Here is a 27,066-nt window from a genome sequence, read left to right as displayed (position 1 = left end):
TATGTATATTAATAATAATAATAATAATAATAGTAATAATAATAATAATAAAAGTGTTATATTACGAAAAATAATAATTTTCGACGGGTTACTTTTTTAAAGTACACACAGTGAATTAAAATAAAATTTACATTCAATATAATGATAATTTTTCAGTCATTTCTATACAGTACACCTGTTTTTTTTTTTTTTTTCTTTTAATTATATTATATAATGTATATAATATTGAGGGATCGTATAAATTGACCACAAAAATGGATTATTTCCATTTACTCCATAATTAGTTGACTGTCGACTAATTTAAGAAGCAATACTGAATTGTTAGTTACAAAATATTATTATTTATTAGTTTTATTAACTCTTTGTAAAACTATTAGTCGGAAAATTTATAATTGTACGGATTGTTCACAAAAGCACAATTTTTTTTGTTTGTTTATCTTTTTTTATTTAAATTGGCAACAAGTATTTTAATAATAATAAAAAATATTTGAATTATTTTTATAAACCAGTGAATATTTTAGATAAATGTCTAAAAATGTTTTTTTTTTTAAATGGTTTTTATACTACGGAATGCAATTGCAACGTTGCTTTGGCAACATCAAAGAAGATACGTATCCACTCCCTATATAATTCAATTTATTTAATTCCTACTTAATATGAACACTCATATATTGATCAAAAATAATCGTAATAATAATAATATTAATAAAATATTTTTTTTATTATGCTCATTTAACGTCGCTTGTGATTTTGCTCATGTGCTCGTTAATTATTTATGCTGTTACATGTAAAAAAAAAATAAAGTGGGAAAAAATTCTGCTGACAATTGAATTAAAAAATATGAGTGTGAATGTAGCAGACGACAAATTTAAAATTATTAATAGAGTAGATAATTAATAAAATTAAATTAAAAAAAAATGCGCATTAAAAAAATTTTCAAATTAATAAGTTCATTTTTTAAAATTATTTACTCTATTGATTTATTATTTTAAATTTGTCTGATGTCTGCTACATTACACTAATTAAAAAATACTTAATAATTTTAGCAATTAAATATCTTGAGCGTTAGACATAATAATAATAATAATGATAATTAAGTTCAATTATTTGCAGAAATTTTTTGACCATTACAACAAAATCGTCGCGCTGTTGTACTTTATTTTATTTATTATTTTATAAAAAAACTATTTCAATTTTTAAGCTTAATAATTTTATTATATTTAAATCTTAATAAATTAATTATCGTGGCGATACATCATTTTATTTAAATTTATTATTATTATTATTATAAATTAACTGACATAAGCCACAATTATTATTTTATTTTATTTTGTTTAATTATTAAATAAATAAATTCCATTGTGGTATTTATTTAAATTGCTTCAAGTGATTTTTAATAATTATTACTTAAAACTATAACGTAATAAACGTTTGCAATAAGCAATAAATTTATACATCTCATTGTTACTAATTTAAACGCTGAACAAAGCTCTTGCTGATTTATTTTTTTTAAAAATAATCAATAATATTATCGCAATTTAATCAATATCAATATTTATAATATATAATAAATTTTTATTAACTTTTTTACTGGCTCAAGCTTGTGAACATAATACATTTTTAAAATTACAAGTACCGCCAATTTTATTTAAATAATAATAATAATAAAAAAATATCTATTTTCTTTTCAAATAAATTTCGATCTGCACAAGTTTCAAATAATCAATATTGCAAAAATTTCTGCTCTACAATTTAAAAAAAATAAATTCACACCCAAATAAACTGTCAGATTTTACAAACTCTTTTACGATTTCATTTAATTTCTTTTAAATTTAATATATATATAATTATTTTGTTTGAACAGAAATAATTTTCTATGATAAACCTCGGGTACAATTATACAACGAAATAATAAAATAAAAAAAAATAATAATAATAATAAGAGATAGAACCGGTAATTTTGATAAGAGAGACATTGGCGGGTGATTGTTGAACGATAGACTACTGTGTGAATGGGGATGTCTATCTAGCAGCCCACTCTCTCCCTTGCTCTCCCTCTTTATCTCTCTTACTCTTACTCTCCTTCTCTATACATATATTATTTAAACAAGCCATTGTACATTAGATTCACATTCCATCACGTTCGTAAGTTAGCTTGCACACAGCGACGGACGAGTGTGTAATATGAATGTATTTATGTTGTATGTTATGCCATCACATCAGCACATCACACATCACATCACTATTCACAATCATTATATTTTTACGCGTTATTATAACCGCTGAGTCTCAACATTGACGTAAGGTAAAATCACATGGCAGGCGAGTTGTATATGATGTTAATGTTGTAGTTGTAACTTATTATTTAAATTATTTATCATTATTTATCTTGTTTAGTTTTATAAACCGCGAGGAATAAGACTAACTAATTATTCATAATTTATGATTACTAGTCAACCAAGTAAGGCCTTCGTAGAGTCCATCCCCCGTCGTGGCACATGACGGCTGCACGTACCAATTTCTATCTCGTATTCTCGTTAGACCCAATTTCTCCTGTATCTCGTGTGGCTTCATAGCTAAATAACAGTAAAATTTCATTTAATCTCTTATCTAACAACCAACATCATTACCGCTAATTACCAACTACTCGCTAATTACTTTCACTTTTATCTACTGAGTGATTCTTAAAACGGAGCTAACGTTTACTTTTCCGTCTTACTTTCCATAGAAATTAAAAGTTGTTTTTAACGTCACTTTAAATTTTAGTCGCGCAACAGATTGATAGTAATGGCTTTTTTATTAGCGGTATTTAAATAAAATATGTATATATATATATATATTTGTATATTACCATTTGGAAGATCTTGTTTATTGGCAAATACTAAAATAATAGCGTCACGCATTTCTCTGTCGTTGATAATTCGATGCAATTCTTGACGAGCTTCGTCGATTCGATCACGATCCGCACAATCTACTACAAAAATAAGTCCTTGTGTTCCGGTATAATAATGACGCCAGAGCGGGCGTATTTTATCTTGGCCGCCCACGTCCTACAATTATTTGTTTTTAATTATTATTATTATTGCCATTGTAATTAAATAAATATCTTTCAATCATACTTATGATCAACTTACCCAAACATTAAACTTAACGTTTCTGTATGTTACTGTTTCTACATTAAATCCTACTGTCGGTATTGTTGTGACACTTTGTCCAAATTTGAGTTTATACAATATTGCTAATTATTGTTATTAAGGAATACTATTTTAATTACTATCATTACTACCATATATTTAAATTTAAACTGACAAATTATATTGATCTCAAGTTAGCAGACGATTAACAATTTTTGATTTTTTGTCAACAAATTATAAGAAAAAAAGGAAACTAAAAAAATGCACATGTAGAAATTCAAAAAAACTATAAGTGCAATTTTTTTAAATATTTTTTTTTATCATTTAGTTTTCAAAAAAATCAAAAAGTTATAAAACGTTGGTTCCAGGATCATGATCCTGAAGTTAGAAGACAATTAACAATTTTGGGATTTTTTATTAAGGAATCAATTAAAAGAAAAACTAAAAAAATGCACATGTAGAAATTCAAAAAAGCTAAAGGTGCAATTTTTTAAAATATTTCTTTTTTTATAATTTATCATTGTGGAAAAAATTCAAAAATCATGCGACGTTGGCTGACTCTAGTGATCCTGAAGTTAAAAGACAATTGACAATTTTTAGATTTTTTATCAACAAATCAATTAAAAGAAAAACTAAAAAAATGCACACGTAGAAATTCAAAAAATCTACAAGTGCTATATTTTTGTCGTTTTGGAAAAAATCCAAAAACTATACAACGTCGACTAACTTCCGTATCATAAATTGCAAATAAAAAGGATACTAGTTTTTCCAGCTGCGTCTAAGCCCAGCATAAGGATGCGCATCTCCTTATTGCCAAATATTTTTGACAAGAGTTTGCCCATCTTGCCTGCCGGCTCACCAATTTGTCTATATACACTTTACCTATACAAATTATAATTATTATAATTAATCCATTACATCACCATTATTTATTATATTTCACACATACATATACATATTTATATACATCCACACTATAAATTTATTCGTTTATATAATTTTATTCACCGTAACGTATTTTTTAAGTAAATTATAAAAGTCCAGTAGCTGTTTCGCAATTAGATAAAACTTGAGGTTGAAATTCAAACTGTGAAATCAATCATCATAATAATAATGATCACGATGATTAAGATGATGAAAAATAGTGGTAAAATAAAAAATGTGTTAGTATCGCAGAAATACGAGCCGATTTACCGAGTAAAATAATTCCGTGGGTTAGAAAAGGTTAAGTTGTCGTTTGTCGATGGCGTCCAATGAAATTAAATAGATTTAATTTTTAAAAAAAGTTAAATAATTATTATTACAAGTAATTAACTGGCTAATAATATACTTGTTGTATATGTAGGTATGTAATAATGAAGAACGAGCATAAATTTCAGTTAATTTAAATGACAACGAGGACATCCTGAGACAGAGTCAGTCAGAGTCAGGTAACAGTAGTTTAGAAAAACCGCTAACAAAAATTTTATAACCTTTGAAATCGGCTCGTGCGGCTGGTGAAGATAAAAATATGTATAGATATATGTAGATTTATTTTTTATTTTGTAATGCGTTAACGGATTAAACACTTGACTCACCAAAAAGCATCTACACCGAGTGAGTAATTTATCATCAACAAACAGGAACATCACAACACATTCTCGCAATCATTTACTATGTAACTATGATGTGCATCAATGACACACACTGGATATCGCTGGTTTACTTTATGCTGGGGCGGGATGGATATCCTACTTCAATTCAATTCAACATCCAACACAACTGTCCAGCCCCAACACCACCACCTACATTCACTATCGATTATCCTGAGATCGAGTTTTACGCTCAAAATTCCTATCGGATTCGAGGAATCGTTTTTTATTCGACGAAAACCAGCATGGCGGGTTTTCAAATTTAACGCGGGTATTTTTAAAAGTATCAAGGGACAGTACGAATTATTCATTCACACCAACAAGAATTTTAGACGTAATTTATTTTTAAAAATATTTTTGACGTTTAAAAATTTTTAAGTTGAGTAATTAAATGAAATAGAGTATCAGTAATTGGGTCCTACCTCCTCGGTGAATCCTAATTACGATAATTACCGTATTTTCAGGAAAAATTAAATACTTTACTTTACGGTAAAATTTTGCGCTAAATCTGGACTCTTGCAGTAAAATGTCGTAATTTTATAGAAAAATGTTACAGGCTTGCCGCAAAATTCCGTATTTTTACATTAAAATACGGTATTGATACGGCAATTTTACCGCAATGCAGTATAATACTTAACTTTACGGTAAAATTTTACACTAAATCCGCACTCTTATGGTGAAATATTGAAATTTTATAGAAAAATGTCACAGGCTTGCTGCAAAATATCGTATTCTTACATTAAAATACGGTATTGATGCGGCAAATTTGCTGCATTTTACGATAATTTACGGCAATTTTACCGCATCACGAAACAATACTTCACTTTACGGTAAAATTTTGCACTAAACCCGTAATTTACGGTGGAATACCGCAATTTGTATAGAAAAATGTCGCAGGCTTGCCGCAAAATACCGTAATTCTTTCGGATACTGGAAATTACGGTAATTACTATAGTAATTTACTGTAATTCAAATTCACCAGGGCCAGAGCTTATAATAAAAGAAGAATTTCAAACTTAAAATTAATAATTTCTAATTATAAAAATAAATGTAACACATGATGAATATGTTAATTATTTAATGGACAATTTAAATTTCAATTATTATGTACAATTTTTAAAATATTACAATAAAGTATGCATTTGATATTTACTTATTTATAATTAATATAACATGAATAATGACGAAAAAATTTTTGTTCATTCTAATTTGTCGGTGCATCTGTACACACTCATTAATTACTATATAATATTTGTATAATTATAATTATTAATGACGTCTAATTAATAACTTTATATCGGACGAAATTGATTTAATAGATCAAAGCATTTTGAAGTATGAATTTTTAGTGTCGTGATCGCTTTAATGTTAATTACTGTAAAATACTATTTAAATAAATTGAGTAATTCATTAATTAATTAATATCATTGCTACATATATTTAGTTGTTGATCGATAGACGATGAACGTAATAGATAAATAAATATAAAAAATGAAATAGTATACGGAAGTAATGCGTTCCCGGAAGTGTGATGTAATGAGAAAAAAAAATATTTTTAAAAAAAATTTGTTCTTTTTTTACATGCAAAATAATGAGCAGATGAAGTGATGATCACTTTTAATTAAATAAAACTGAATTAGGATCTTCGTCATCTAGTTGCTTGACGTGTCGCAAAACATCTTTTTTCGTAATCACTCCCAATAGTCGCCTGTAATTATTTAAATCTCATTATTAATACCAGACATTGCAATTATTTATATTATTATAATTTATAATAAACAGAATTTATTAAGTATTAAGTATAAGTACTTACCCGTTGTGAGTGACGAGTGTTTGACGTAAGCCCAATTTTCTGAACATGTCGACAACTGTTTCCATTGGAGTTTGATCAGTAATAGTAATAGGAGCCATGTCCAGTATTTTTTTCAATTTTAATGGCGTTGATGTATGAACTGGTAAATTATTACCACTAGTAAATATAACTAATGACTGTCTTGTGATGCCGTCCATTATTTTTTTCGCATTAGCAATAGCTAAATTTAAATCACGTCGCAAAACAAAGCCTACAAGATACTGGGATTCTTTGGATACTATCACCGGGAATCCGTTGTGCTCTGTTTCTTTTAGAAGATTCTCTACATCTTCGACTGTCATCGAGTCTTGGGTCAGTACGTGCAGTGTCTCATTACGCCTGCAATTAAATAAAGAATAATTTAAAATAAAATATAACGAAGCGTTTATTTGAAATAAAACGAATGCTCACTTTGGCTGCATAACATCAGCGGCAAGTGTCGTGTGCTGAAACTCTTCTTTGCTGTCCAAAAACGGATACCCGTTTAGTCCAATATGTGCGTCATATATTCCCTGTTTACCGAGGGCATCGCCGACCCATTTACTGGCCATAGCAGCTGCCATTAGTGGAACGATATATCTTACTCCGCCGGTCAATTCAAACATTATTACAACAAGAGACACTGTCATACGTGTAACACCCCCTAGTACAGCTGCTGCACCAACCATAGCATACAAACCAGGTGTTATACAATCAGTGCCGATAGTGCACTCTTCGCTAAACATCCAAATATGTGGATAATTATAAGCGAGCTGTTCCATTCCTATTCCAACAATACGTCCAACAATCGCACCAAGACACAATGACGGTATAAATAAACCACATGGTACTTTAATACCGAAGGTAAATATTGTCATGACTAGTTTCATTATCAATGTGAGAACTAAAAACCACACGGCTTTGTAAACCCCTGGCTCAGCTCCGGCAGTTTCGATTGTCGAATTGAAATTTGTAAAATTGCGCTGATAGTCACTGGAAATTATAACTTTATTTTATTAACTCTGATATTTATTACATGGGTAAATAAATTTTTTTTGCTTACCACAGCATGTCGTTATTTGACACTCCGCATTTTCTGAACAATAAGTATATCAGTTGACTGGTACTCATTTTTGTATACGGATTTGGAAATGCAATCACTGCTGTTATTACAGTGACAACTAACACTTCCGTCACTGGATATTGACCAAGTTTTGATGTTTTTCGATAACGGCACCAGAATAAATTTGCTTTTATAAATAATGTCGCAATCACACCCTAAAATATTAGAGATTTATCAGAATTTATTATAAAAAATTAACGATACTGAGTTTAGCCAACGTTTAATAATTTTTGAATTTTTTTCAAAACGATCAATTATCCAAAAAAAAATATTTCAAATAATTGCACCTGTAGTTTTTTTAATTTTCTACACGCCCATATTTTCAGATTTTTTTTTGTAATTAATGAGTTAAAAAAATTTTTAAATCATCGTCTGCTAACTTCAGGATCGGAAAAAAGAATTATTTTTAAATAAAAATAATCACTTACTCCAATAACTCCAAGCATCACGAATGGTATTAGTTCGAAAAATATCCAGGGTTTGCTGTACTCGACGTAAAATAACACAGAGTGTTCATTACCAAATGGATTTATTGAACGCAATACAAAAGCTGCTATCAAGGCACAAAAGAATGACCGCCATAATGTTTTTAGAGGAAAATAATAACTGACCTGTAATTAATAACATTAATTATTAAACTGTCTCGAGTATATTGAGATCAATTAAAGTATTACTTCTTCAAGACTGAAAAGCACACCACCAATAGGTGCTCCGAAAGCTACAGAAACACCAGCTGCAGCGGCGGCTGACAAAATTTCTCTTTTCTTGGCTTCATTTCTTCCGTACTTTGGAAATAAGTAAGAAAATATATTTCCTATACAGCACGCGATGTGTACCATCGGGCCTTCTTTACCCAGACTCAACCCGGCGGACACCGAGAGTATTAGACCAACAGACTTTATTATCAGTGTCCACTTGCCCAGGTATCCTCGGATAATAAAACCGCTTAGAATTGTTTTTATCTTTAAAAATAAAATAATAATGATATCGATACATTGAAATATGGTAAAAATATTTTTTATGTGCAAATACAAACCTCTGGAATACCAGAACCGCATGCATATGGAGCGAACATCCTAACAAGTGATGCCGAGAGTGATGCAAATAGCAAAGCCCACGCTATATAAAAGAAATAAGAAATAATGTAGTGTCCTGCGCCTTCTTTTGATTGGCCAAATATTTCCGACCACTCCATCCACTAAAAAATAAAAACATATTTTTCATTTAAAAATTTCATCATAAAATTACTGTTGGAACTGTAAATAAATACTAGTGGAATTAAATACCTGAGAGCAGTTTCCATCATCAAATATCGAATCACTGTAACTCCAGCAACATTGTTCTTTGTTCAGCCAAAATGCTCCAGGACAGATTCCAAATTTGAGGTCTGTCATCCAAGAAGCTCCGATATCAATGACACCAGCAGCGACTCCAGTGAACAAACCGACCAAGAGAACGCACAGCCACCCGGACCATGCGTCGTGCGCTCCTTTCACTAGGTCCCAAATCGAATCATGTTTCTTCTTGACGATGTACCGATGTCGCATCCGATCTCGCGCGATATCTCGCTGCCAATCGATCGTATGGAAATCTTCATACTGCCCGATTCCTGGTATGTCATCAGATTCTGCCGAGACTGTCCATAAATTAAAATTAATACATAAATTAAATGTTAATTTAAACAAAAAAAAATACTTACAGTGTGACGACGCGTCATCTAGACGCAAACTACGTTCTAAGTAGGCGTTGTTTCCAGTATTGGAACTGACTTGATGACTCTGATCACCCATATCGTCTTCGCTGCTCAAACTTCCAGCACGATTTAAAACACTGCTTCTCAATCTCGCATCACCGTTACCATCAAGACCATTCGTCGTCTAAAAAAATTAATTAGTCATTCATTAATCAAATATACATCCAATAAATATATTAATTTCTTTACCAAATAATATTTACAATTATCCGTGATTACACATGCGAGTAAATAAAATATCCAGCCAATCTCCAATAAAAATTTTATTTATTAGGTAAAAAAAAAAGCGTGCAGAGGGTCATTATCAAGATAAGAAAAAAAGTATTTAAATAAACAAAGTAAATTTTTTATCAGCAATAAAAAAAGTAATCTAGTGTTTAAAAAATAAAATAATAAATGTGCTTCCTAAAAATAATTAACGTGTTATTATTCTTACTTCTGGTATCAACCGCTGACTGCTGATATCTCCAGCACTCGAGCGGTTTCTAGTCAATTTTAATTCGAGATACGTCGTGTTACTTTATTATTATTTAATATTAATTACTTATTATTATTATTATTATTATTATTTTTTAGTACAATCCAACTTAGTCTAAATGCGCCCTTAGTCCTTAGTATTTAGGTAGAGCACGTAAACTAATAGCTTCTTCATACAGTTTAACTCTGAAATAGGATTTACATAAATGCAGGTCTACTATAGATCACTATAAGAAATATAAAAGCACAGCAAGTATTTATACACATAGTAAATTTATACATCAATTAATTAAAGGGAAATTAATTACATATGCGTACCTTGGCAGCTGATACTGAGTTGTATGTCGTACCAGAAACACCCGAAGAAGCCGCAGTATTATGAGTAAAACTACTCAGTGTCGATGTACCTTTCAATGGGAACTTCTCCATTGCGTTTCCTTGATCTAGTTTGTAAACCGGGATAAATAATTTCATTTTCTTAGGCTATTATTTAAGTTTAACATTTAAATAGTTCTTAGTAAATAAGTATAATAACAAAGTCAACGAGTGCGCACAACACAGTACTATTTGACTTAATAAATATTCAATTCGGTATGAAGATTACTGAGATATGACGAGCAGATAAAATCTTATCCAGCTTAACTATAAGGATTTGGATTTTATATATTAATATTAATATTATTATTATTTAGAGTCTTGACCAGACCTTCTGCACACGTGAATACTCATTTGATATCAGTAATATATTTATTTCATAAATTTTACTGATACTAATCAATTGATAGTGTCGATAGTGGTGATTAGTACTTTGGATTGGCATTATCGAATAATTTATAAAAATTACTACCTGTGTTAATAAAATATTAATTCAAAATTTAAAAATCAAATCGGCGCTCTGATGGTTTTTAAATTTTCTTATCATTAATTTTTTTTTAAAAAGTAATGGAGCTGTCATGTTAATTGCGGTTAAGCGCAGAACAATTACCTTGACCATGGGTATGACAGCGCATTCATGCATCGCGTGTATATTTATATATTTATAAATATATGTGTAGATCAATTTGACAGCCACGCGATATATTGTCTAAATTATACAAACTCACCATTTCTAACGTCGTATGCTCTTGATAATCCTCGACTCCACTTTGGAACATTCAAAATTAATAACTTATTTAAATGTGCAGCTCTATACCTTCATTTTAAATTTGAATTTATGATTATAATTTTTTTCTTTTCTATGGAATTTTCAAATGTTTCAGGTTAAAATATTTTCCAATTGTTATTCGGTGGGTGTTGGAGATAACATACGTTTAGACACAAATCTTTTAATAAAAAATTTTTGATCATGTGATACAGGTTCAGTGTGTGCTAGACGGTGACAGATGGAACACACATACAAATTACCTACGTACCAGTGCGTACTAGTATTGCAACAAAGACACTGTCAAATTAGTGGGTGGAAAAATGAATGTTGTTTTTTTTTTTTTTTAATTTATTGTTAAAACATTCGACAGTCTTTTGACAACTAGACGTAACAATAATTGATGTCTCATGAAAATGTTACTTTAATTCAATCAGAGCGACAATTGCAAGTGCATATGCACTACGCGTGCGCAGCTGTCATTGGCCTGGCATTTAAATTAAATGGCGGGAATTATTTCAAATTTTTATTTTCATGAGAAATAAAAATAAAAAAAAACTAAATGACATGACAGTGAAACCCATAGACAATAAATTTGAATTTTTGAAATCGATATTATTTGAAATTTAGATCAAGTAATTAATAATTTTTTTGGCGCGTATTTTAAAATAATTTTTTAAATAAAATTTAAAAAAAGAAAACTGTCACGTGGCCATTTTTTTTTATTAGTCAGAAAAATAAAAAAATTCCCATATTAATGAAATATTAGATATATATTTATCAAGTAATTTCATAATTTAGTAAAGTGAATGTATAAATAAAGTAACTAGATAATTATGATTTTATTTAGGTCATGGTAAAGATATTTAAAAACAATGAAAAAAAAAATGATTAAATTGCATTGACAATTATTTGTAAATATTTTTAAATTATTAATCCACTGTAAACAAACGTTTTAAGTTTCGTACGATTTGTAATTAGAGTAAAATAAACATCGAAACTGATAATTGATAAAAATTATCAGTAGTGTGTAATAATAAATACTGAGTGCATTCAGGTTTTATTAATAAGTCGATCAATGAATAGATAATTAATAAGATTAATGTACGAGGTTAAAAGTAAAGGAAATCGGTGTCCAGCGATTTTAATATTCCACTGATATTTATTTTTTGTATGTATGTACAGGTTACAAAAGTCGTGTAATCCAATATAAGTGTTAGTGATGACTTATTGAGGTTTTGTAAAGAGTAAAGAGGAAAGGGACGGGAAAAATACCAGTTACATACCAGTAAAGTCAGTGGAGGGGATCGGAAACGTAGACAAGAGACAAAACGTCCAAGTTCCCATCAGTGGAAGCAAGAGAAAAACATTTACACCGGCAAAGTAGGTTGTGGAAGTTGTTGTGTGAATTGTCATGTCTGTCTTTCCCCGTTGCCGCTTCGTCAACAGCTATTTCGTTCGTTCGACCTCTACCTTCTCATCAAACTCCAGCAATACTTTCATTGACAACAGGACTTTGAACATAAAACGATCGGAGTTTAAAAAAAAAACATTACTTGGCTTTTCTGATCAGTGTTCAACTTCACGTTCATTTACTAGATCATTCAGTAGAACTTCAGCTGCCATGGCTAAAATAAAGGTATCCATTTTATTTATTTTATTTAACTACATGTATTTTTTAAATTATAAATATATTTGTTTTATTTTATTTTATTTGTTCATGTGCTCTAAATAATGACAGTCAGTGTGACGTAAAAATTGATATGTTGATAAGACTGACATTTTTATCTTTATCAACAGGCGGGGCCAGTAGTGGACATTTTGGGTGACGAAATGACTCGTATCATATGGGAGTCAATAAAAGATAAATTGATCCTTCCCTACTTAGACATTGAACTCCACACTTATGATCTTGGTATCGAGCATCGCGATGCTACGAATGATCAAGTTACGATTGACTGTGCGGAGGCCATTAAGAAGTACAACGTCGGTATTAAGTGTGCAACGATAACTCCTGATGAGAAGAGAGTCGAGGAGTTCAAACTCAAGCAAATGTGGAAGAGTCCCAATGGGACTATTAGGAACATTCTAGGTGGTACCGTATTCCGAGAGGCAATTATTTGTAAAAACATTCCGCGTTTGGTTACCTGCTGGAACGAGCCGATAATAATTGGCAGACACGCTTATGGAGATCAGTACAAAGCTACTGATTTTGTGGTACCTGGTGCGGGGAAGCTGGAGATAACATGGACGGGCACTGATGGCAGTAAAATACAGCACACTGTGCATGAGTTCAAAGGAGCTGGTGTTGCTCAAGCCCAATTTAATACTGATGAGAGCATACGCGCTTTTGCGCACAGCTCATTCCAGTTCGCACTTGCCAGGAAGTACCCGCTGTATTTATCTACAAAGAACACGATCCTCAAGAAGTACGACGGCAGATTCAAAGACATTTTCCAGGAGATCTACGACGCCGAGTACAAGAGCAAGTATGAGGCAGCTAAAATTTGGTACGAGCATCGTTTGATTGATGACATGGTCGCCTATGCCATGAAATCAAATGGCGGATTTGTTTGGGCTTGTAAAAATTACGACGGGGACGTCCAATCTGATTCGGTGGCTCAAGGTTACGGGTCACTCGGGTTGATGACCTCGGTCTTGATCTGTCCCGATGGCAAGACCGTCGAAGCCGAAGCTGCTCATGGCACAGTCACGCGACACTTCCGTCAATACCAACAGGGAAAAGAAACTTCGACCAATCCCATCGCTTCGATCTTCGCTTGGACTCGTGGGCTCCTTCATCGTGCGAAGCTTGATAATAATCCAGCTTTGAAAAATTTCGCTGAAACTCTCGAAAAAGTTTGCATCGATACCATCGAGCAGGGCGCGATGACCAAAGACTTGGCGATTTGTATCAAGGGTATGGATAACGTTAAGCGATCAGATTATCTTGAGACTTTTGAATTCATGAACAAGCTCGCTGATAATCTCAAAAAAAGTCTTGGAAAGTGAAGCCAGAGCTCTGGTTTTAAATGTCACTTATAATTATTCATATATTTTTGTTTAATTTAAATATTTTTTAAAAATTTTTTACATTTTTGAAATGTTTTTACCATTCCCTGTAAAATTTATATAAATTTTTATTATGTCACATGGAAAATATATGAATTTGTAGAATTTTAATATATAAATAAATAAATATTGATATAAATTATTAATGAGTTTATTTACTTTCAAATTTAAGCGCCGATTAATCGTAATCTTCCTTATCGATTGTTCAGCAGCCCAATGAACTCGACAACGTGGGGCGATCAGTTCCACGTGGTATTGATACTGATATATATAGATATATATTTTTAATATTTATTATTGATAAGTAATATAATAATAATGGAAAGTAATATTGAATGTTTTTGGAGTGATCTCAAGTCTCATCCTCAGTGTCCGCATGGTATTTATGACAGCCAACATATTTATAAATATTTATTTAAGCTGAGTAAACTTTCTAACCTAAATTAACAACAAAAAAATATTATTTATTTATTAGGACCAACATTATTGTTCGCCAGACGTATAAACGAAGATCTTAATAAAAATGATTATTTTTACGCCTGCTCAGCATGTCGGGATCGCAAGACATGTACCTTTTATTTAAAAAAAGACGAAGAGCTGACCAAGGCTCAGAAAGCAAAGTGGCAAGGAGAGATTAAAAAATACAATCACAAGTACCATCATCAGAAAAGTTACATCCGGTTCAATGAACTGCTCTCTGAGCAACCTAGTAGACGTGCTTACTGTCACACGTGTGAAAAACTCATGTCCATTGACGAGGTTCCTAAGCATCCAGAGCATGAGGTGACCAAAGACGTGTCCAATGACCAAATGTACAACCCTACGACTCTGTTGAAACCTTTAACTGACTCAAGAAAAGAAGCTCAGTTTTTATTTTCCAAGAAGACGACATCCGACATCACCAATCTGCTGATAAATCTTGGCGCCAAAAATGTTCTGTGCATCGGAGCGCCCAGAATTCATGAGCACATCACCCAAAATTGTGATGATAAAATGTCTAGTCTTTTGTTGGACTTCGACGGAAGATTTGTTAGTATTTTGTTTTAACGTGTAGCCAATCATTAGTTAGTAGACTTAGTTTAATTAATCGTTTTTAATTGCAGCATGATTTCTTCGGGCCTCTGAGTTTCTGCTGGTACAATCTCTTCAACCATCACTTCTTCAACAAAGAATCCCAACAAATATTCAAAGATTTCCTCACCCAAGACAATGGCAAAGACATTTATGTTGTTTGCGATCCACCTTTTGGTGGTAGAGTTGAACCCATGTCGCAAACTATGAAAATGATCAGCGATTTGCATAAGAAGTGGAACGGACTGTCAGAAAAAGATGAATTGAAAATAATTTTCATCTTGCCGTATTTCATGGAACCGATAATGCGTTTCAAGTCGAATCCTGCTGGTGTGGATGGCGGTTTGAAAGATTTGAAGATGTCCGACTACAGAGTCGACTATGACAATCATTCGTTGTTCAGGTCTGGGTCCACTGGTCGCAAGTTCGGAAGCCCTGTTCGTATTTTTACCAACATTCCTTTGAGTTTATTGAAGCTACCGGAAGATGACGGGTACAAGTATTGCAAGAGGTGCGACAAATGGGTGTCGGTTGAGAATAAACACTGCAAATTATGTAAGACTTGTGCGAGTAAGGACGGGAGACGGTATAAGCACTGCAAGATTTGTAATCGATGTGTTAAACCTGCGTGGGAGCACTGCAAGAAGTGTGAACGTTGTGCTAAAGTTGCACATACTTGCGGGGCAAAACCTAAAGTCAGCGGTCGTTGCATTAAATGCAATAAGACAGGTGATTAATTTTTTAAATAAATTTATTTATGTTATTATTTTTTTTTATTTTATGTAATTTATTTTTAATTACAGATCATATTAGTAATGACTGCCCTGGAATAGTTGATGCTGGTAATAAAATTTTAATCAAATCACAAAGAAAACGGAAGAATGATTCTGGTGACAATTTGAATCATAAGAAACAAAAGTTGAATGATTCAGATGTGATTGGAAGAGTTGTGAAAAATAAGAAGAAACATGAGAAGGATGAAAAAATGACGAAGAAAGTGGGAGGGAAAAAAGAAAAGAAGAATAAAAAAATTGCTGCGGAAAAAGAAAATCCAGAAGTGGAAATTACGAAAGTAAAAAAAATGAAAGTTGGAAAAGAAAATGAAGAAGTGAAGGAAAAGGATGATGAGAAAATAAACAAGAGCGCGAAGGAACCAAAAGATGATTCAAAGCCTGTTTTAAAGAAAAAAATAAAAATGAAGGTACAGGAATTGAAAGGTGATTCGAAAATAACATTTAAGAAAAACGTTATAAATGCAAATTGTAAATTGGGATTGAAGAAGAAGAGTATTAAATAAATATAAAGAAATAAATAAAAATGGTTTTAAAAAATTTATGCGTAGTGTATATTTATTATTTATTATTTATTATTGTAAATCTCGGCTATTATACAATGACGTAGAGCGTAAGATAACATCTTTGCATTTCTTTAGGCGTAAAAAAATAATTTTCATAATCCTCAGAGTGCCCTATTGTGAGTTGAGATACCGGCATTCTCGTACTGAACGTTTTCAGAATTTTAAACATCCAATTTTAGTGAAATATATAAAAACCCCGAGACTTTTACAGTTACGAGCAGAACATCTTCTTCCGTTGAGTCTGCGGTAACTAAAAATTTAGTGCGCTCCTTTAATTTACTGCTAAAGTTCTAGGGAAATAAAAAAAAACAATGAATTTACCCGGGACAATGATTCGTAAAATTTTCGCTGTAGTTTTTTTACTAAGTACTAGTTTCGCGTGTCTGATTACTAATTGCCCACGTGGAGGTAAGCGAGGAGAATCTCCATTGCTATCAATGCCAAGTTTGATTAAGGAAGTAAGTGAAGAAGCTGCTATTTTTAAATATCCTTGACTTTATTATTAATTGAATAATTAAATTTATAATTTCAGTGCTCGAGTTGTGGACCCAATGATCAGGGACAATGTTTCGGGCCTCATATTTGCTGTGGACCAACCATCGGCTGTTACATAAAAAGCCCGGAAACTTATAAATGCCGTAAAGAAAGTCTTTACTCGCACCCTTGTGTCTCCGGGTTTGCGATGTGTCGTGATAATACGGCTAGATGTGCCGCCAATGGTATTTGTTGTTCTCAAGGTAATTTTTAATTACTAATCATTTAAAATAAAAGATCTAGTACTCGATCAGGGATGTACCTGAAGATCGGAATGTTTTTCACGCAATGAAAATAAAAATAATTTATGTAATTTGAATCTAAAAGTGACTTAAGGGGTAATTGGGGGTGGCCTGCAATTATCGACTGACATGCGAAACATTTCAGAAATCTAGATCCCGTAGATTTTCGGTTTTCATTTCGTTGCACGAAAAACGTTCTGATTGTCAAGTACATGATCAGGGAACTAGTACTCGATCACTCCATATGTTTGTTTATATATGTATATATTTAATAAATATAGATGTACAAATACATGAGTACATCGGGTACTGAGTCTCGTACCTTACAGACCACAATAATTGATAAATTTAAATAAATTTAATTTTCAGAAAGCTGCTATGTGGATCCATCATGCAGAGTCGGAGACGAATACTTGAGCGAACGTAAAATCAGTCAAGAATTTTCAAGACTAATTGCCGATAATGATCAACTGATTAATTAATTTATTTATTAACTAACTTAAGACAATTATTAATTACTGAGCCCATGATATTATAAATAATTATACTGCACCATAAATAAATTTGAATTTTGCTGCACTTACGAACATCTCAATCATTAATTTTTTTTCTTTCAAAAAACTTTACCCATTTTAATTAAAACATCAATTAAATTTTTTAAATCAATTATAAGTGTTGGTAATTTGAAATTCTGTAGTAATTTATTCGTCAGTCGATAATTTAGAACTCAGCATGAATTGGATTTAAGAACAAGATGGCGGCGGTGGTTTTGTAGTAAAACTAGCAGAAGAGTATTCGCCTTCGGTTATTTCCGACCCAGCTGCTTTCTCCTTCGTCATCGTGTTCAAGTCATTTGGTATAGAAGAGGAAATTGTCGGAAAATTCCGAGAGAAAATCTTTTATAGAATTCAGTATTGAAAAAGTTCTTGAGCGACCAAGTCCAGGCAGTCCATCGTCTGGTGCAACGTTTAGTTGTAATTTGTAAGCAAAAAGCAACAAGCTCGTCCAAGTAATTGAGTAAATATTTATTAAAATAATTGTTACTGTTTAATAATAAATATAAGTAATTATCATGGCGACTTCGAAGACTACGAATACTTATAACAGGCAAAACTGGGAAGATGCTGTAAGTAACCTCTCGTTATTTGATAACCATTTTTTTTTTAAATTTAAATTTTCATTTTATTTTATTTATCAATTATTATTTTTCCTGTAGGAGTTTCCAATTTTATGCCAGACATGTTTGGGGGACAATCCTTACATAAGAATGGTAAGTTGTGATTATTTTTTATATTTGTTTATTCAAATCCATTGGAGTAACGGAAGATGAAAATAATTTTAAACTTTTTCACAGACAAAAGAAAAATATGGAAAAGAATGTAAGATCTGCGTGCGTCCATTCACTGTATTTAGATGGTGTCCTGGTGCGAGAATGCGTTTCAAGAAGACAGAAGTTTGTCAAACATGTAGCAGGTTAAAAAATGTGTGCCAGACATGTCTGCTTGACTTGGAGTACGGGCTGCCTATTCAGGTTCGTGACGCAGCGCTCAAGGTCAAAGACGACCTGCCACGTTCTGAAGTCAATAAAGAATATTACGTTCAGAACATTGATAAAGAAATAGGCAACATTGATCCAACAAGTCCAGCAGGAGCTGTTGGTAAATCCGCGGCCGCGAGTGATTTGCTGATGAAATTGGCGCGGACAAGTCCTTATTATAAACGGAATCGCCCGCACATCTGTTCGTTTTGGGTCAAAGGAGAGTGTAAACGTGGGGAAGAGTGTCCGTATCGTCATGAGAAACCTACGGATCCAGATGATCCACTTGCTGATCAGAATATTAAGGACCGTTACTACGGTGTCAATGATCCGGTTGCTGATAAGTTGATGAGACGCGCCGCTGCAATGCCAACACTTGAACCACCCGAGGACAAATCCATCACCACTCTCTACATCGGAGGTCTGGGTGACATTCTCACAGAGAAACAGCTGAGAGATCATTTCTATCAGTATGGAGAAATACGTTCCGTGACGATGGTTCCTCGTCAGCAGTGCGCTTTTATTCAGTACACGCAGAGAGCTGCTGCTGAACTGGCTGCCGAACGTACCTTCAATAAACTTATTCTTGGAGGCAGACGATTGACTATCAAGTGGGGACGCTCTCAAGGACGACAGACCGTTTCCGCAGTGGAAGCGACTCGCGAGATGCTGGAACCGGTTCCCGGGCTTCCTAAGCCACTGCCTCCACCCGAAACTTTGGGAAACAATTTCTTCAATCTTCAAGGTGCCACTGGTATCATGCCTCCCATGATAATTCCACCGCCTCCAGTTGCTCCGCAGTTCCTTTTCCCGTCCCAAATCGCAACTGCTGCAGCAGCAACCGCAGCGACTCCAATCTTTCCACCAGGAACCACGCCCATACATTATCCCAGCCAGGATCCATCAAGAATGGGCGCCAGTCAAGGTATAGGAAAACCCTGGCCCGAAGATTAGTTTATTTTATAGTTTTAATTTAAATTAATATCATCAATGTATTAATAAACATGAGTGTCAATGTAACTGACAGCTGACAATTTTTTAAATTTTTGAACAAATAAATAAAATTTAAAAAATGCGTAAAATACATGATACTAAAGTTAGCCGACGGCAAATAAATTTTGGATTGTTTTTCTCAACGATAAATTTAAAAAAAAAATATTTGAAAAAATTGCACCTATAGTTTTTTGAATTTTCTAAATGCGCATATTTTTAGTTTTTTTTTCATGTCATTAATTTGTTTAAATAAAAATCCAAAAATTTTTGATCTTCTGTCAATTTGACGATCATTAAAATACGCATGATCCAGAAGTTAGCAGACAATTAAAAATTTTTGGATTTTTTTTTCACCAAATCAATTGCAAAAAAAAAAAAAAACTAAAAAAATGCGCATGTAGAAAATAAAAAAATCTACAAGTGCAATTTTTCAAAATATTTTTTTTTTTTATAATTTATCATTTTTTTAAATTCCAAAAATTATTTGACGTTTGCTAACTTCAGTATCATAAAATACGCGCATTTTTTAAAATTTCATTACTTTAATTTATTTAAAATTTATAAACTGTCTCAGGTCTGGTACATTCACTCATTAATTACCCACTTACTTTTAAATTTATAAATTTATGTTACAATAATATAAATACATGTATTTGTTTATAAATAAAATTTATTATAAACGAAAATTTATCTCAAGTAATTTTGAATTAATCCGCTGCTAAAGATGTCACTACTTAAATAAAAACTCGTGTACCTACTGAAGTTAAATAATGAACCAAAGGTTAAAGCCATAAATTAACCAGTGGCCGTAGTGAAGGTAATAATTAAAAAATTTCTAACTATTGTTGCTCATTGTTATTGTAAGCAGTCTTCCGTCATGATAATTTTATTAAACTCCTTCGTTTTCGCTTTTGAATATCCCGTTGATTAAATTTTATAGACAACATGCAGCGATAAATATTTGACACTAAAAATATATAAATAATTTTTAATTGTCGTACCATAAATAAATAACCAACAATTGATACATATTTTTAAGTTTATTGGAGTAAACATTTAAACAATTAACATGTGCTACATCATGGACATCACCAGGTATCGCAAAATATATATCTATGCATATATTTATTTATATAAATTCCATTGATAATTAATATTTAATCTACAAACTAAATATATGTCATTTTTTTAAAACTTTTTAGATTCAGGTGATAATGATTACCGATAAAAATTTAAATTCCAAGAGGTTATAATCAAGGAGATAAATATATATATATTTAAATATATATATATATTGTTGGAGAAGGATGTATTGTCTACAGTGGCTGATACCAGTTCTGCTGATTCCAAAACCAGTGAATCCTGCACTGCTTCCAACTCATGTCATGTTCATGGTGCTTTACCTCATAGGATTTTTTTTGGAGCGACGACCATGCATTATATGCAGCCTTGTATTTTTTATCGCCGTATCATTAATTTGTTACAGTGGTGTTGGTAATTGTTTATTTTGGAGTAATACCTGCGATTTAATTAAATGTCAGAGTGATTGATGTTTTTTTTCTAATGATACTCAATTTAGCGGACGTCTAATAATTTAAGGATTTTTTTAAAAGTGGTAAATTACAAAAAAAAAAATATATAAAATAATTGCATATATAGTTGGTTTAATTTTCTACATGTGCATTTTTTCAAATTTTTTTTTTTTGTAATTGATGAATTGGAAAAAAATTTGAAAACTGTTAAGTGTCTGCTGACTTTAGGATCATTTTTAAAAATCATGATTTGTATAATTAAATTATATAGCGGTAATGATAATTTAAGAAGGAACTAGGTAATAGATAGTTATGATGACAATTAATGAACAATTAAATGTATCAAAAAATTTTCATAATGTACATAAGTATGAAAGGTATTGAATCGTGAGAAATATGAGTGTGAATGTAGCAGACAAATTTAAAATTATAAATAAATAGAGTAAATAATTTAAAAAATTAAATTAAAAAAGAATGTGCATTTAAAAAATTAAAAAATTAATGAGTGCATTTTTTGTAAATTTTTTTTTTTTAATTATTTACTCTGTTTATTTATAATTTTTAATTTGTCGTCTGCTACATTCACACTCATTGAAAAATGTGTAATTTCGTTCTAGTATTTTACGCACTGATACGGAAGCCATAAAAAAATATTCACTGTAAATATTACACTAGCACAATTAATTAATTAAATGATTGTAATTATTATTAGTCGGTAATTGGTATCAGAGTACGTAAGAGCGATGATTATTATTTATTATAATTGAAATAATAAATATTGATATGTGGAAATTACCAAAACTCATTGCTTAGATAATGTAGTTATGATTATTCAAATTTGAACACTGTTACAATGATACGATACCTGTGTTGCATACGGGTGTAATGTAATATTGAATATTTTTTAAATTTATTATCGACTACTGCCTTGGATTATTTATCACGACACACTTTCGTAGTTATGAATTTTTAATTATGCTTGTAATCATTTATATGACTATTGTATATTATGTACATGGTATTAGTAACTAAAAAACATAATTTTTTTTATTATGTCTATATATAGTAATAATAATGATGATTCCAATGATAAATAAAATGATGGACTTAGTTAAGAATATTTTTACCATTAAATATTCATAATAACGTATTTTTAAAAGCAATTTATTGTAAACATATATACATATTAATGTTGTATGATAAAAAAAAATTTTTCTTTATATTTTAATGATAAATTATAAATAATAAAATATGAAAAACTTAAATAATTGAAGTGTAATAATGAATAGTTATAGAAAAAATAATAATAAAATTATTTTTTTTAATAAATATTTTTTTATTATAATTTTAAATTTATTTTTTTATTTTCAAAATAAGACGACTATTTTTTTATTATTTTATTGTATAAAAATATTTTATATGTCAACTTAATTATTTATTTTTATTTTAAATTATTTAGAGATAAAATCTAACAAATTTAAAAAAAAAGTACAGAGTAGAGGTACCGTTTTTGGGCCAGTTTTGGACACTTGAAAAATTTTAAGAAATTAATTTGAAAATGACGCAATAACTAATTAATTTTTTAAATATATTTCGAGATACATTTGTCCCGCTATTAAAATGTAAATTTATTTCACTCTTTTTCATTCACTAAAATAAAGTATTAAATGTCCAAAAATGGAGCAGTGGCCACAAATCCCAGATAGCAAAATGACGTCTTGATGAGTTCCTATTTATGATTTGGACGTCTCATTAACAACGTAAAGAAGTCTTTAATAAGTTCTCAAGATGTCGAATGAGCCACCTAGCGAACTCAGTAAGACGTCTTTAAAAAAAGTTCTCAGAGTTCTTTTTTCTGACTTCGCAAATAAGACTTCAGTGTGAATTTACTATGACGTCTTAAGGAGCTCCTAATTTTGACTTCATAAAGAAGTTAAAAAAAAGAATAAATTTAGACGTCACAAAACTGACGTCTTATTTACGAAGTCTTCAAGAACTCTTAATTAAGAGTTCTTAAAAATGACAGCTTTAAGAAGTCATGATAAGACTTCTTGAGGACGCCTTCAAAAAGACCAACTATAAATTTCGATAATAAATTCCTATTTGTTTCAATAAAACGATAAAAAAAAATTAAATAAAAATAAATTAACATTCATTGGTCACAATTCTAACTAACATTCGTAGAAGACCTTTCTGATTGGCATTCAAATAATCCCATAGCTCTGTTTCTAAATCTACAATAGCTTCAATGTCCTCTGACTGACAAGCGAAGATCAGTGACTGCAGGAGAATAAATTCATCGTCACTCAAACAGAGACAATTTTTGGTATTCTCTTCATTGGCGATAAATTTATCCAAGACATTTCTATGCGCAGGTTGAACCTTGAAACAGGTCGGGTACATTATCAATATCAGCAGCAGCCTATTGATTTCGGCGTCGTGCAAAGAGTGACGATAACGGGACAACGTTTTCGTTTCGATGCTTTCAATGAGACTGATTTGTTCATTGATCGCGTTGAAGGCCTCAACAAAACTTTCTTGCTCTATACAGTTTAGTATCAACTCATCCAGAGATTCGACGGTGGCAAACATGCTGATAGACTTTTTCAGCAGCTGATCACAAGCCGAGGAGCCTTTTTGGAAGCCTGCTGATTCTCTGAGACACTCGGAAACCAGGACGTTGAACTCTGGAGCATCAGGAACCCGTTCTGCAGCATCGAGGAAGCTTTTAGTTGCGGCTATTATGTTTTCTTGACCCATAGAAGGGCAGCCGATGTCCGCATTTTGTTTTTCCGCGACTAAATACTGTCTCCCCGCTTGCACCAACGAGTTTATCTCTGATGTTGTGATTCCCATTGTGTGATAACACTTTGAAGCTGCTGTGTAGCACAACCCAGCATACTGCCAAGCCTGGTTCTGCTCGCATTCTTTTGCTAATAAGATGAATTCTTCGCTGATTTCAGAGTAGTTTGGATTCTTCATGAAACGTTTTTTGAGTTTGTTGTTGATTGCGTGATATTTAGTCATCAGATTTGCTGGTTCTTTTAAATCTGACATGATTTTATTCAAATTTTCAGACTTATAATTTATTATTCTGATTCATTGGGTCAAGTAAATTAACCCACGAAAAAATTCTAAAAGGAGAATGAAATAAATTAAATCGAGTGTTTTTGACAGACTGGTTTATGCACTTGGAAAATGAAATTTATGATACATACCGTTAATATAAAATTCACTAACTTGGATGTAAACAAATAATTCTTTAAATACTTGATGTAAATATTTATACCAGCTGACCGGAAGACGAACTGACGTTTTCGCTGATTATTTTTTTTGTCTAAAGACCCGACGTCATTTCGTTCAACGCGTATACGTTCGCGGTAAATTTGAACATGATTCATTAAAAGGTGTAATGGTTATCAGTAACATGAAATATATAATTATCATTTCCATATAGATTCATTAAGAAATGACTTTTTCAAGTAGAGGACATCACAATGAACGAGAAACGTTTGTATTGTGATGAGCTATCCCCAACAGGAGTAAAGTTACGGGCCCCTCTTCATAGGAAGGCATGGACAGCCTCATCCTCATTTATCCTTATCCATCCTCATATGGATCTGAACTCAAAAAATAAATTTTTCTTACGACTTTTAGGGTTTTTCCTACTAGAGGACATCATAATGAACGAAAAACGTTTATATTATGTAGAGTTATTCCCAACAGGAGCAAAGTTATGGACCACTCTTCACAGGAAGACATGGACCGCCTCATCTCCACCTAATCCTCATGTGGATCTGAACCCAAAAAATAAATTTTTCTTAGGACTTTTTATGGCTTTTCCTACTAGGGGACATAATAATGAGCAAAAAACGTTTATATTGTGATGGGTTATTCCCAACAGGAGCAAAGTTACAGGCCACACTCCATAAAAAGCCATAGACATAGTCATCTGCCCGCATCTGCCCGACGTCAATTACGCAAAAAAAAAATTTATCTTTGAACTTTTTTGGGTTTCTCCTACTATAGGACATCATAATGAACAAAAAACGTTGATGTTGTTATGAGTTACTCCCAACAGAAGCGGTTTTACTCAGCCCTTTTTTTTCGTTTTTAGCAGCCATGTACCCACCACCTGAGCACGTGTTGCGAACATAACCTTCCATTGTACACAAAAATAACTCACCTCGAATAGTGTCGATCTGACTGTCGATCATCGTAATTACTATAAAAATTTGTTAGTTTAATAACAAAAATAATGGAAAATCCGTTGAGTTTGGCTGAAAAGACCTTCATTCTCCACGGAGTAGATGTAAGAATATTTTTTCACTCATAAATTACCAAAATAATAAATAATTATTTTCATCATTGATTATTTCTGACTGATTGCTTTCATTTTTCTGCATGTAAACAGGCGGACCTGAGGATCGACGGACGTCGTCAGTGCGAGTACCGTTCCATTGAAATCGAAACAAAATTAATGCCGCAGACAAATGGGTCAGCGCGGCTGCGAGTTGGAAACACCGACGTCCTGGTTGGTGTCAAAGTTGAAGTCGATACTCCATTCCCGGACCGACCTAACGAAGGAAAATTAGAATTTTTCGTTGACTGGTACGTCCGTTAGTCAATTTAATTATTCTTTTATCAGCTAAAATCAATCCCCCAATAATTTACCATTATTTTCATCAGTTCTGCTAACGCAGCCCCCGAATTCGAAGGCAAAGGTGGAGACGATCTCGCCACAGAGATAAGTAATGTCCTGGCGAATGCTTATCAGTCGCAGAAAACTTTCGATCTCAAGTTCTTGACTATATTACCCCATAAAAAATGCTGGAAGATGTACGTTGATGTTCTGGTACGTATTTTTATTCCTCAAGTCATTTAATTCTCTCATAAATAAATAAATAAATAAGTAATCATTTATTTAATTAACGTTCCGTCATCAATAGATTCTACAGTGCGGAGGAAATTTATTTGACGCAATCGGAGCTGCAGTAAAAGCCGCTTTATTTAATGCAGAAATTCCAAGAGTGACAGCTGCAACATTAGACGGCGGTGAAGCTGATCTTCAAGTCTCTGATGACCCTTTCGATTGCGTCAGATTAAATGTCGAGTCTTTTCCAGTACTCGTTACATTATGCAAAGTAATTATCAATCACCAGTTAATTTACAATCCAGTTTCCCAAATTTCTGTTAATTATTAAGAATAAAAATATGAAATAATTTTTTTTTAGATCGGCGACAACTGCATCGTAGATCCAATTGCTGAAGAGGAAGCTTGTGCCGCAGCTAGCGTAGTCATATCAGTAATTCCTACAGGGGAAATCACGTCTGTTGTAAAAACCGGATATGGAAGTCTGCAACCTGCGACTTTTATTAAAACTCTCCAGGTAATTTATTATTTTTAGAATTATCTGAATATAAAAAAACAATTTGTATTTAAAAATAATTTATTTATTTTATTAGACTGCAATCACTGTTGGAAAAAAATTAAACGAATCATTGATGGACGCCCTGAGAAAAGAGGAATCACTGGGACCCAAAAGATCGATTGTTAGTTTTCTACGTTAATTAGATAACTATAATTTAAATGAATTTTTACCAATTATTTTTGGTTGATAAGACAAATATTTAAATA

At 31.8% G+C, this 27,066-nt stretch overlaps 8 protein-coding genes across 13 annotated transcripts; 5 read left to right on the top strand and 3 right to left on the bottom strand.

The window, feature by feature from the left end:
• Positions 1 to 523: 523 nt before the first annotated feature.
• On the bottom strand, positions 524 to 4,909 carry LOC130675396 (ADP-ribosylation factor 6). 2 transcript variants are annotated; one of them, XM_057481053.1, is made up of 5 exons: positions 4,712 to 4,909; positions 3,895 to 4,016; positions 3,135 to 3,238; positions 2,852 to 3,050; positions 524 to 2,576 (listed from the first exon to the last, which is right to left on the bottom strand). In XM_057481053.1, the coding sequence occupies exons 2-5, from the start codon at positions 3,974 to 3,976 to the stop codon at positions 2,434 to 2,436; spliced, it is 528 nt and encodes a 175-aa protein (XP_057337036.1). In that variant the 5' UTR covers positions 3,977 to 4,016; positions 4,712 to 4,909; the 3' UTR covers positions 524 to 2,433. The 2 variants fall into 2 exon arrangements, with proteins under 2 accessions (XP_057337036.1, XP_057337037.1); XM_057481054.1 differs by lacking the exon at positions 4,712 to 4,909 and adding an exon at positions 4,143 to 4,472.
• A 919-nt stretch (positions 4,910 to 5,828) lies between these two features.
• On the bottom strand, positions 5,829 to 11,492 carry LOC130675390 (H(+)/Cl(-) exchange transporter 5). Of its 5 annotated transcripts, XM_057481045.1 has the most exons (12): positions 11,362 to 11,462; positions 11,053 to 11,092; positions 10,268 to 10,392; positions 9,419 to 9,596; positions 9,006 to 9,355; positions 8,756 to 8,917; positions 8,394 to 8,681; positions 8,148 to 8,330; positions 7,660 to 7,874; positions 7,029 to 7,589; positions 6,579 to 6,956; positions 5,829 to 6,473 (listed from the first exon to the last, which is right to left on the bottom strand). In XM_057481045.1, the coding sequence occupies exons 3-12, from the start codon at positions 10,376 to 10,378 to the stop codon at positions 6,383 to 6,385; spliced, it is 2,517 nt and encodes an 838-aa protein (XP_057337028.1). In that variant the 5' UTR covers positions 10,379 to 10,392; positions 11,053 to 11,092; positions 11,362 to 11,462; the 3' UTR covers positions 5,829 to 6,382. The 5 variants fall into 5 exon arrangements, with proteins under 5 accessions (XP_057337028.1, XP_057337027.1, XP_057337030.1 ...); XM_057481044.1 differs by having other exon boundaries at positions 11,053 to 11,492; XM_057481047.1 differs by lacking the exon at positions 10,268 to 10,392 and having other exon boundaries at positions 11,362 to 11,379.
• A 719-nt stretch (positions 11,493 to 12,211) lies between these two features.
• On the top strand, positions 12,212 to 14,304 carry LOC130675392 (isocitrate dehydrogenase [NADP] cytoplasmic). Its single transcript, XM_057481050.1, has 2 exons — positions 12,212 to 12,729; positions 12,891 to 14,304. The coding sequence occupies exons 1-2, from the start codon at positions 12,505 to 12,507 to the stop codon at positions 14,100 to 14,102; spliced, it is 1,437 nt and encodes a 478-aa protein (XP_057337033.1). The 5' UTR covers positions 12,212 to 12,504; the 3' UTR covers positions 14,103 to 14,304.
• Positions 14,305 to 14,381: 77 nt separating this feature from the next.
• On the top strand, positions 14,382 to 16,572 carry LOC130675391 (rRNA N6-adenosine-methyltransferase ZCCHC4). The gene is made up of 4 exons (XM_057481049.1): positions 14,382 to 14,541; positions 14,638 to 15,191; positions 15,266 to 15,962; positions 16,037 to 16,572. The coding sequence occupies exons 1-4, from the start codon at positions 14,481 to 14,483 to the stop codon at positions 16,528 to 16,530; spliced, it is 1,806 nt and encodes a 601-aa protein (XP_057337032.1). The 5' UTR covers positions 14,382 to 14,480; the 3' UTR covers positions 16,531 to 16,572.
• Positions 16,573 to 16,695: 123 nt separating this feature from the next.
• On the top strand, positions 16,696 to 17,948 carry LOC130675397 (neurophysin 1-like). Its single transcript, XM_057481055.1, has 3 exons — positions 16,696 to 17,048; positions 17,123 to 17,327; positions 17,736 to 17,948. The coding sequence occupies exons 1-3, from the start codon at positions 16,902 to 16,904 to the stop codon at positions 17,846 to 17,848; spliced, it is 465 nt and encodes a 154-aa protein (XP_057337038.1). The 5' UTR covers positions 16,696 to 16,901; the 3' UTR covers positions 17,849 to 17,948.
• Positions 17,949 to 18,278: 330 nt separating this feature from the next.
• Positions 18,279 to 19,985, top strand: LOC130675394 (pre-mRNA-splicing factor RBM22). The gene is made up of 3 exons (XM_057481051.1): positions 18,279 to 18,492; positions 18,583 to 18,636; positions 18,721 to 19,985. Exons 1-3 carry the CDS (start codon positions 18,439 to 18,441, stop codon positions 19,855 to 19,857), a joined length of 1,245 nt encoding a protein of 414 aa, XP_057337034.1. The 5' UTR covers positions 18,279 to 18,438; the 3' UTR covers positions 19,858 to 19,985.
• Positions 19,986 to 22,658: 2,673 nt separating this feature from the next.
• LOC130675395 (40-kDa huntingtin-associated protein-like) lies at positions 22,659 to 24,760 on the bottom strand. The gene is made up of 2 exons (XM_057481052.1): positions 24,647 to 24,760; positions 22,659 to 24,562 (listed from the first exon to the last, which is right to left on the bottom strand). The coding sequence occupies exon 2, from the start codon at positions 24,483 to 24,485 to the stop codon at positions 23,574 to 23,576; it is 912 nt and encodes a 303-aa protein (XP_057337035.1). The 5' UTR covers positions 24,486 to 24,562; positions 24,647 to 24,760; the 3' UTR covers positions 22,659 to 23,573.
• Positions 24,761 to 25,572: 812 nt separating this feature from the next.
• On the top strand, positions 25,573 to 27,033 carry LOC130675388 (exosome complex component RRP42). Its single transcript, XM_057481042.1, has 6 exons — positions 25,573 to 25,740; positions 25,843 to 26,039; positions 26,118 to 26,283; positions 26,378 to 26,572; positions 26,663 to 26,818; positions 26,895 to 27,033. Exons 1-6 carry the CDS (start codon positions 25,687 to 25,689, stop codon positions 26,997 to 26,999), a joined length of 873 nt encoding a protein of 290 aa, XP_057337025.1. The 5' UTR covers positions 25,573 to 25,686; the 3' UTR covers positions 27,000 to 27,033.
• The last annotated feature ends 33 nt before the right edge of the window (positions 27,034 to 27,066 follow it).

Source organism: Microplitis mediator, chromosome 10, assembly GCF_029852145.1.
Source record: "Microplitis mediator isolate UGA2020A chromosome 10, iyMicMedi2.1, whole genome shotgun sequence".
Classification (NCBI taxonomy): domain Eukaryota; kingdom Metazoa; phylum Arthropoda; class Insecta; order Hymenoptera; family Braconidae; genus Microplitis; species Microplitis mediator.
The sequence above is the reverse complement of the archived record's forward strand: the minus strand, read 5'-3'. Positions and strand labels throughout refer to the sequence as shown.